Source organism: Salvelinus namaycush, chromosome 9 (genome assembly GCF_016432855.1).
Source record: "Salvelinus namaycush isolate Seneca chromosome 9, SaNama_1.0, whole genome shotgun sequence".
Lineage (NCBI taxonomy): Eukaryota > Metazoa > Chordata > Actinopteri > Salmoniformes > Salmonidae > Salvelinus > Salvelinus namaycush.
Window position 1 is genome coordinate 47662055 of NC_052315.1, and position 11359 is coordinate 47673413.

An 11359-nucleotide genomic window follows, 5' to 3' on the forward strand; every position below is an offset into this window, starting at 1 on the left:
ATGCTTCACAGTGGGTATGGTGTTCTTTGGATGCAACTCAGCATTCTTTGTCCTCCAAACACGACGAGTTGAGTTTTTACCAAAAAGTTATATTTTGGTTTCATCTGACCATATGACATTCTCCCAATCTTCTTCTGGATCATCCAAATGCTCTCTAGCAAACTTCAGACGGGCCTGGACATGTACTGGCTTAAGCAGGGGGACACGTCTGGCACTGCAGGATTTGAGTCCCTGGCGGCGTAGTGTGTTACTGATGGTAGGCTTTGTTACTTTGGTCCCAGCTCTCTGCAGGTCATGCACTAGGTCCCCCCGTGTGGTTCTGGGATTTTTGCTCACCGTTCTTGTGATCATTTTGACCCCACGGGGTGAGATCTTGCGTGGAGCCCCAGATCGAGAGAGATTATCAGTGGTCTTGTATGTCTTCCATTTCCTAATAATTGCTCCCACAGTTGATTTCTTCAAACCAAGCTGCTTACCTATTGCAGATTGTCTTCCCAGCCTGGTGCAGGTCTACAATTTTGTTTCTGGTGTCCTTTGACAGCTCTTTGGTCTTGGCCATAGTGGAGTTTGAAGTGTGACTGTTTGAGGTTGTGGACAGGTGTCTTTTATACTGATAACAAGTTCAAACAGGTGCCATTAATACAGGTAACGAGTGGAGGACAGAGGAGCCTCTTAAAGAAGAAGTTACAGGTCTGTGAGAGCCAGAAATCTTGCTTGTTTGTAGGCGACCAAATACTTTTTTCCCCCACCATAATTTGCAAATAAATTCATTAAAAATCCTACAATGTGATTTTCTGGATTTTTTTTTCTCATTTTGTCTGTCATAGTTGAAGTGTACCTATGATGAAAATTACAGGCCTCTCATCTTTTTAAGTGGGAGAACTTGCACAATTGGTGGCTGACTAAATACTTTTTTGCCCCACTGTAGCTCTGAATCCACAATATGGCAGAGGTTGAAAGGCCATAACACACGTTTTTTTCAACAACAGGTTATGGTCAATAATATCAAAGGCTGCACTGAAATCTAACAGTACAGCTCTCACAATCTTCTTATTATCAATTTCTTTCAACCAATCATCAGTCATTTGTGTCAGTGCAGTACATGTTGAGTGCCCTTCTCTATAAGCATGCTGAAAGTTTGTTAATTTATTTACAGAGAAATAGCATTGTATTTGGTCAAACACCATTTTTTCCAACAGTTTGCAAAGAGCTGGCAGCAATCTTATAGGTCTGCTATTAGAACCAGTAAAGGCCGCGTTACCTCTTGGGTAGCGGAATTACTTTGGCTTCCCTCCAGGCCTGAGGACAAAGACTTTCCTCTAGGCTCAGATTATGGCCACTCCTATCTGTCATATCTTTAGAGTCAGCTACCATCCTCAGTAGCTTTCCATCGAAGTTGTCAATACCAGGTTTGTCATTATTGATCGATAACAATAATTTCCCCACCTCTCCCACACTAACTTTACAACATTCAAACTTGCAATGCTTTTCTTTCATTATAAGTTTTTTTTCATGCATGAATACAATTGCTCACTGTTTGTTGTTGGCATTTCCTGCCTAAGTTTGTCCACTTTGCCAATAAAATAATTGGCAACATCAAATGGTTTCGTGATGAATAAGCCATCTGATTCGATGACAGATGGAGTTGAATTTGTCTTTATGCCCATAATTTCATTTAAAGTACTGAAGTTTTTTTTCCATAATTCTTAATTTAATTGATCTTGGCTTCATAATACAGTTTATTCTTTTTGTTGAGTTTAGTCACATCATTTCTCAATTTGCAGTAAGTCAGCCAGTCAGATGTGCAGCCAGACTTATTCGCCACACCTTTTGCCCCATCTCTTTCAACCATACAGTTTTTCAATTCCTCATCAATCCATGGAGCCTTAACAGTTCTAATAGTCCGTTTCTTAACAGGTGCTTGTTTATTAAGAACTGGAAGAAGCAATTTCATAAATTCATCAAGTGCAGCGTCTGGATGCTCCTCATTAATCACATCAGACCAACACATATTTTTAACATCATCCACATAGGAGTCACAGCAAAATCTTTTGTATGATCTCTTATACACCTTTTTAGGCCCAGCTGTTGGAACTTTGGCTTCCCTGGATATAGCCACTAGTGTATATTGTGATCACTGCATCCAATGGGGACGGATACAGCTTTAGAACAAAGTTCTACAGTATTAGTAAAAATGTGATCAATACATGTGGATGATCTTGTTCCTGTAGTGTTTGTAAACACTCTGGTAGGTTGATTAATAACCTGAACCAGATAATAGGCACTGGTTAGAGTGAGAAGCTTCCTCTTGAGCGGACAGCTTGATGAAAACCAGTTCAGGTCCCCAAGAAAGTAGACTTCTCTGTTTACATCACATATACAATCAAGCATTTCACACACATTATTTAGATTCTGACTGTTAGCAGTTGGTGGCCTATAGCAACACCCCAAAAGCAAACGCTTTAGATGTGCCAAGTGAACCTGCAACCACAACACTTCAATAACACTTGACATATCTTCTCTGAATATATACAGCAACACCTCCCCATAAGCATTTCTGTCTCTTCTATAGATGTTATATCCTTGTATTGTTACTGCTGAATCATCAAATTAATTATCTAAGTGATGCCTAGTTTAACACCTATGTCAAGAATAGGCAACTGGTTTTCATTATCTCCTAATCAGGGACCGACTCAGACCTGAGACACCAGGTGGCGTCTGTCCAATCAATCTGTGACATACAGTTGAAGTCGGAAGTTTACATACACTTAGGTTGGAGTCATTAAAACTCGTTTTTCAACCACTCCACACATTTCTTGTTAACAAACTATAGTTTTGGCAAGTCGGTTAGGACATCTACTTTGTGCATGACACAAGTCATTTTTCCAACAATTGTTTACAGACAGATTATTTTACTTATAATTCACTATCACAATTCCAGTGGGTCAAAAGTTTACATACACTAAGTTGACTGTGCCTTTAAACAGCTTGGAAAATTCCAGAAAATGTCATCATGGCTTTAGAAGCTTCTGATAGGCTAATTGACATTTGAGTCAATTGGAGGTGTACCTGTGGATGTATTTCAAGGCCTACCTTCAAACTTAGTGAGTCTTTGCTTGACATAATGGGAAAATCAAAAGAAATCAGCCAAGACATCAGAAAAAAAATTGTAGACGTCCACAAGTCTGGTTCATCCTTGAGCAATTTCCAAATGCCTGAAGGTACCACGTTCATCTGTACAAACAATAGTACGCAAGTATAAACACCATGGGACCACGTAGCCGTCTTACTGCTCAGGAAGGATACGCGTTCTGTCTCCTAGAGATGAACGTACTTTGGTGCGAAAAGTGCAAATCAATCCCAGAACATCAGCAAAAGACCTTGACCTTGTGAAGATGCTGGAGGAAACAGGTACAAAAGTATCTATATCCACAGTTAAACAGCCCTATATCGACATGACCTGAAAGGCCGCTCAGGAAGGAAGAAGCCACTGCTCCAAAACCGCCATATAAAAACCAGACTACGGTTTGCAACTGCACATGGGGACAAAGATTGTACTTTTTGGAGAAATGTCCTCTGGTCTGATGAAACTAAAATAGAAGTGTTTGGCCATAATGACCTTGTTATGTTTGGAGGAAAAAGGGGGAGGCTTGCAAGCCGAAGAACACCATCCCAACCGTGAAGCACGGGGGTGGCAGCATCATGTTGTGGGGGTGCTTTGCTGCAGGAGGGACTGGTGCACTTCACAAAATAGATGGCATCATGAGGTAGGAAAATTATGTGGATATATTGAAGCAACATCTCAAGACATTAATCAGGAAGTTAAAGCTTGGTCGCAAATGGGTCTTCCAAATGGACAATGACCCCAAGCATACTTCCAAAGTTGTGGCAAAATGGCTTAAGGGCAACAAAGTCGAGGTATTTGAGTGGCCATCACAAAGCCCTGACCTCAATCCTATAGATTTGTGGGCAGAACTGAAAAAGCGTGTGCGAGCAAGGAGGCCTACAAACCTGACTTAGTTACACCAGCTCTGTCAGGAGGAATGGGCCAAAATTCACTCAACTTATTGTGGGAAGCTTGTGGAAGGCTACCCAACATTTTAACCCAAGTTAAACAATTTAAAGGCAATGCTACCAAATACTAATTGAGTGGATGTAAACTTCTGACACACTGGGAATGTGATGAAAGAAATACAAATAAAGCTGAAATAAATCATTCTCTCTACTATTATTCTGACATTTCACATTCTTAAAATAAAGTGGTGATCCTAACTGACCTAAGACAGGGGATTTTTTACTAGGATTAATGTCAGGAATGTGAATGTATTTGGCTAAGGTGTATGTAAACTTCTGACTTCAACTGTAAATAAATCATTACTACTACAAGGTAGAAAATAAAACCAGCAATACTTGGGCCCTCCAGGCCTCTGGCCTATGTGATCAAGACTAGTTTCTAGGATGTGCAGAGAGGCGTAACCTGGTTCTGCCTCTACCAATTTAATTTCCCAGACAGACAGGGACCTGACCAGAGGCAATGTTGGCTAGGCCTATAGAGCCCCACTCTCTGCCTTGTGCCCTCATATCTAAAGATACAATGCCCCCGACACACACACACACACACACACACACGCGTGCGCTCGCCTGCTTCTGGCCGCTGTTCCATCTTAACCTCCAGGGTCAGGTCTCAGCTCACTGTACCACATCACCAGTGTGTGCACACCATGTGCAGCACTTCCCTTTCCATTAGCATTACTAACATTGACATTAATGAGGACGTCAACGTTGCCTTGAATTATATCTTCTTTGGAGAAGGCGGCTGTTTTAGTTTGCAGCACTAGCCTGCTGCAGAAGGATTTGTTTTCATGGCAGATGATAATAGCTCAATAATATGAAATGGTTGTGGTCAATGAATAGGGTTTGTCCTGTATGATTTCTCGGTGCCGTTTTATAAGGCTCCTGTACTTCTTCGCTCTGTATCACATCTCTCTTTTTGTAGATGACAACTGTCTCCATTCCAGCTGTTATGCCACCACTGATAGATCCTTTTCGGGATGTAAATCAGACAGGAGAGGTATAAATGCGTGTGGCTCTTTCTTTCCCCTCTTAGATGCAGCAGGCGGAGCAGGCCCAGATCCGGCAGCGTGAAGCCAACCTCACTGCCCTGGCGGCCATTGGTCCCCGCAAGAAACGCAAGATGGACTCGCCAGGGAGCTCCACATCGGGCACAGAGGTAAGGTTCCCTAAAATGTGGCAGTATGACGGTGCTGATAGCCTCATTTTCCAATGACTTTCACCCTCTGACTCTTCATCACATTACGGGCGGGGAAAAAATATGTAAACTCGCTTTTGAAGTAATGCCAAAAAAAGGAAAGTGTGGATTTCTTTGCTCACAGTCGTACATCTGTCATCAATGCACATCCCCCAGCACTCTCCCAATCCAGCAGAGAGCAGAGTGAATGTGACCAGAGTTGAGTGAAGGGGGTCAGCGTGGGCCTCTAGGCTTGTTGTGGGTGTCTGCAACTGCTCTACCCCCTCTCCTCTCACCCCCTGAGAGGAGCCATAGATTTCAGCTCTGCAGAAATGAGCCTGAGGGGGGGGGGGGAACACAGCCTGGGGCGGCTGCAGTATGGGTGCCTCGGTCACACCCATCACCCCCTCCCACATCCAGTCCTGAGTTCTCCCCAAAGCGATCCCAGACAAAGGGCTCTGTGCAGGGAGAGAGCCCGGGATTAGGAGAGGGAGGGAATGCAAGCTATAGAGGGAACATTTTAGGGAGGGGAAGGTGTAATAATGAACTTTGCCATGGTGAAGTCATCTGAACTGCTAGCAAGCTTGTTGGTCAGTTGTGTAGTTAGCCAGTTGGTGAGCTAGCCAGGTAGTTAGCTGGGTCGTTCCAACAATTCTGGGTGCCTTTTGAGAAGTCGGTAAATCATTTTTCTTAACACTGTGTCATAAAGAGCACATTTTCAAATTCATTATAATCATGTTTTCCCATCTCAAGAGATTAAAAAATAAATAATACTATAGTAAGTGCCTATTAAGTGCCAAATAAAGTAACAGGGTCGACTGTCATCTTAATCAGACATAAATCCCCTTGTGACAGGGTGAATGGAAGCTTGTTGTGTGCAACAGGGAGTGGCAATTGAATGCAAGCTTCCCAAAAAATGAAATTGTTCAAGTGTCTAGCCTGTCTATCTATGGGTAACAAGGTTGACTTGTTATGCCGACCCGCTCAGTTTTCCACCACTAAACACTAATGGCCAAAAAGAGTAGAACCAGCTCACCTGCTGTTACACTATGATTTGACAATTACATGTCCAATGTTTCTTTTGAGAAAAATATTTTAAAAGGAAGTTTCACCATATTAAAATGAAAGTTCAGTTCACATAACAGGGTTGACCTTAAAATGAGGGACAGCTGTAAATAAATCATAATCTTCAGAAATGACTGTCAAAGTAACTAGGGCTTTACAATGATGGCGAAAACACGGAGGGACATATCAAAATGGCTCTTTAGCAGTTATTTATTCATGTTACATTTTTTTTATTGAATTCTCCATCTGGTCTATATTAAAAGGACACTTCTCTTACTATAACAGGTTTTTAAAATTCAATATCGGTGCACAATTTCTACTTAAAATATCAAAGGGACGCATAAGGCACTCATTTTGTGGAACTACCCAGCTAGTCCCTCATCAGCTACTTTGCATGCTAGTTTGTAAAATGGATATAAAGATGCTAGTGGAAATCTACACTCATTGCACAGTATTCATATACAGATTAGTTACAAAGCAGGCAGCTTGGAGACAAGATTTCACGCCGGGATTCAATCCGATCGCCCCTTTTCGACTATGCACCTTGAAGGCAATCCTTGTGTTCACAAAGATTGCATTTGTCAGCTCAGTCAGATTTTTTTAAATTGAGATTTTCAGGAGCTCAATCAGAAGTGTTTACTGTCATCCCGCTATAAGGCGATCTGATCGGAATGAATTTGGCCTTTTTAAGTCAGAGAACTAAATAACATTTGTAATACGTTCTTCTCAATAGAGAAAGGTTATTTATCCACGGCCAACTTCCATGCCTAATGTGAAGGAGTTTCCTGAATGATCAGACCGGTCAGAGTTATATCACACGGGGATCTTTGACTGATTTGAGTCGGAACGGTGATCTCGTGCTTCCCATCACGCTTGATTGGAGTGTCTCCACTGAGTGTGTAATGTTGGGTATTCATTGTGCCAGTATGGAGTACACACCCGTGTGTGTGTGGCGCGTGTGTGCAGGAGGTTACCACACCTGCAGGCTGTTAAGCTGTATAATGCTCTGATTGTGTTCCTGTATGGACCTGGAGCCTCATTCCTATCCTCCAGTGTCAGCTCCCCCCTCAGGCTCTCGGCACATAGAAGTAGAATATGGTACTAAACTCATTTTACATAATAAGAACCACCATTGGTTCACAAAATGGCCATTTCATAAAACAGATATTTTCTAGTTCCCAAATGTTTTTCCTTGAGCACCGATAATGAAATGTACCCATTGTCACCACCAGGCCCCAGTTAAGGAACCCCTGACTGGCTTGTAGCCTATCAGTTCCAGGATACACTACAGGGCTATTCAGTTAGGCCCAATGTCACGGAGTTCACTAAGACATGTACAATTTTGTCACCCCATCAAACAAGCCTCAGGATATTTCAGTAGTGTGCACCACACAGCATCAACTCAACCCACACTGTATATCAGGTTGGTAATTGCTGCTCTTTGAGTGTGTTGGAGCTGTCCCGAAATGGAGAGAACATGGCATTTAGTGTGCACGGTGAGGGTGTGACCGTTTCCCTCAAGCTGTACACACACCTTGTATGAAACTGTGGTGACGTGCACACAAGCCTGGACTATCAAAGGTTAATAGTGAGTGGGACAGGACAGGTGACAGTGAATTGACATTTCTCTGGTTAGACCACATCGCTTGTTCCCCCTGCCTGCATTACTATTGCTTGAGCCTCGATTTTGGCACACAGGCTGGATATCGCCAACACATATTTTAAGTCACTTGAAACAACCCTAAATAATTTACTAGCAGATCTAACTTTTGTCATGCCATCCCTTTCTCCTCAGGTTGCTTTGGGTTCAGGGGCCGGCTCTACCACAGCCGCCTCCTCCCGCCAACAGCTCCGTCAGCGGATCACGCGAGTCAATCTCAGGGACTTTATCTTCTGCCTGGAGCAGGAGAGGGCCACATCCCGGTCCTTACTGCTCTATAAGGCTCTCCTGAAGTAGTGGAGTCCCCCAGGGTTCTGGACTTCACCTAATACAAATTTGTGACAAGTTTCCCCTTTACCCCAACTCATACACACACACACACACACACACACACACACTCCCGTACCACACTATCCTATATCCCCCTAATCTGATGCTAAGCAACCCCACGCCACCCCAACGTTGCCCCCTGATCATACAGCCCCTTGTTCTCACATCAAATCTAGTCTCATTCACTAGCTGTGTGCTTTACAATGCCGAGAGCCTCGAAGCTGGCAGGCAGGCACACACTTGTTTTTTACCATGACTCCTGCTATGTACCTGATGAGGTGCTTTTTTGAGTCTGTCCCAATCCGTTGCGTAATTCTCAAACGAAACCTCCAGTTGTAAGATTTATGTCAGGATCCTTGCTATTATAGCCCAATGGCTACTCACTAAGGATGTTACATCACACCACAGATAGTTTTGACTGGATTGTCAAGAGGTTTGTTTGGTCACCCTGGGTAGGATCTGTGCTCTCCAGATCAAAACCTACAAACACTTGTGTTATCTACGATTTTCCAAACATTGAAAAGGAACCATTTCAAATTGAAAGATAATGTTTGCATTTTATGTACCATACAAGTAAGTACTGAGTTTGAAAAAACTACAGGTTTTAATTCACCACACCATATAGTGAATGTTAGAGAAATCTATTGTCAGATAAATGTACAGAGTACTGTGATGTCTCATTTTAAAACAACAAATACATACAGTACTTACTAGTTCCAGACCTGGGTCCAATACTTTCAAATGATTGAGCTGTGCTCGATTTAGTTTGCCTGGTACAGTAGAACCAATGGAATAGTCCCATTAAATGCAAACGCCAAGCTAAATCACGCACACCTTAATTTGACCCAGGTTTGGCTGGTATACACGGTGGTTTAGGGTTCATATCACGATATTACTGCGCAGCATGTCTGATAGGTATTATGGCAGAATAGTGAAACATAAGATTATATATTTTTTTGTGTGTGTGTGTAAAGAGCCAACTCGGTTCATACATAGACTTGTCTCTCCTATTGTAGACCGTGAATCTAGATAAATTACCAGTAGCCATTTTAAGATATTATTATTCAGACTCAAGCTCAGCACAGAACAGGGAGCTGGGCTCTCTTACACACTCACTCAGGCTAATGAAATAAAGACGTCAACAAACAATGTCCTATTGAGCACCATTCCTATAATTTTCTTCTCAAGACCTTAAATTCCATCCAGGATTTATTTTTTTTCACCTGGAAAGTCAGTCTCTTGCAGCACCACGCAACAAGATCTGTAGAGTGCTTTGCTATTTTAATTCTGATCAACATCAAAATGATCTGTCGTAGCGATCAAGCAAGTATTTTTCTAATGCTAATTGTATACAACTGCTCATTTTTTGGGGTCGAAAGCGCTTTTTCCCCCAGTTTGACTTTGGAATGACTGAAGGTTTTTAATGCTTTAAATGTATTTTTTACAGTAACAAGCATTTGTTTATATAGTTCTAATTGATCATTGAGATAAAGCTGTGGTGTTAAGAGTCTGGGTCTTGGCACCTAGCTACAGTACCATCTGTTGAAGGACACATTTTTGTGACTATTTATATTTCCTACTATCTGTGTATTCAAACCTGACGCATTTCAGGCGATGCAATTTTACTATTGTTTGTACCTTTGCAAAAAAAATTAAAGAAAGTGACAAAGTACAAATAGCCTGATTTCTTTGATGGTACGGTACATTCGGAAAGTATTCAGACCCTATGACTTTTTCCACATTGTTACGTTAGTCTTATTCTAAAAATATATATTTTTCCTCCTCAATCTTAACAAAATACCCCATAATGACAAAGCGAAAACAGGTTTTAAAAAATTACTGCAAATGTATTAAATAAAAACATACCTTATTTACATGTATTCAGCCCCTTTGCTATGAGACAACCTGTTTTTGTTATCATTGTGGGGTATTGTGTGTAGATTGAGGGGGGCGGGGGGGCGATTTGATCCATATTAGAATAAGGCTGTAATGTTAACAAAATTTGGAAAAAGTCAAGGGGTCTGAATGCACTTTGTGCCAAGTTGAGTTTGCCTTTTTGGAGTCTTATGAATCTTTGCAACCCAGAACCAAAATCTCCAAGCTACTTGGCTGTCCACGAGAGATTAGTCAAAACTGCCAAAACCAGTTATCAATACAGCTGTACAAACGAAAGAATATTGACTCCGTAAGCAAACATACCTTAAATATTAACTGAAATTGCAGTTATACAAATCTGTGAAATGTGCACCATATTAACACATCATAAACATTTGTCAGGAAAGTTTTACATTAGTACCAGTCAAAAGTTGACACCTACTCATTCAAAGGTTTTTATTTTTACAATTTTCTACATTGTAGAATAATAGTGAAGACATCAAAACTAAGAAACAACACATATGGAATCGTGTAGTAACCAAAAAAGTGTTAAACAAATATTTTATATTTGAGATTCTTCAAAGTAGTCACCCTTTGCCGTTGACAGTTTTGCACACTTGCACATTCTCTCAACCAGCTTCAAGGAGTTCCCACATATGCTGAGCACTTGTTTAGCTGCTTTTCCTTCACTCTGTGATCCAAATCATCTCAATTGGGTTGAGGTCGGGTGATTGTGGAGGCCAGGTCATCTGATGCAGCACTCCATCACTCTCCTTGGTTAAATAGCCCTTACACAGCCTGGAGGTGTGTTGGGTCATTGTCGTGTTGAAAAACAAATGATAGTGGGACTAAGCGCAAACAAGATGGGATGGTGTATTGCTGCAGAATGCTGTGGTAGCCATGCTGGTTAAGTGTGCCTTGAATTATAAATAAACCACCGACAGTGTCACTAGCAAAGCACCCCCGCACCATCACTCTTCCATACTTCACTTGGGAACTACACATGCAGAGATCTGTTCACCTACGGTTTGAACCAAAATTCTCAAATTTGCACTCTGACCAAAATACAGATTTCCACCAGTCTAATGTCCATTGCTCGTTTCTTGGCCCAAACAAGTCTCTTCTTATTGGTGTACTTTAGTAGTGGTTTCTTTGCAGCAATTTGACCATGAAGGCCTGAT

At 41.7% G+C, this 11359-nt stretch overlaps 1 protein-coding gene across 1 annotated transcript in view; it reads left to right on the plus strand.

Annotated features, from left to right (window-relative positions):
- The window catches only part of LOC120054147 (transcription initiation factor TFIID subunit 4-like), a 34081-nt gene extending 24114 nt beyond the window's left edge, over positions 1 to 9967 (plus strand). The window contains exons 14-15 of the mRNA XM_039001569.1: positions 5108 to 5230; positions 8109 to 9967. Of these exons, the coding sequence (XP_038857497.1) occupies positions 5108 to 5230; positions 8109 to 8270 (285 nt within the window). The 3' untranslated portion in view covers positions 8271 to 9967. The remainder of the gene's footprint in view (positions 1 to 5107; positions 5231 to 8108) is intronic.
- Positions 9968 to 11359: the final 1392 nt, after the last annotated feature.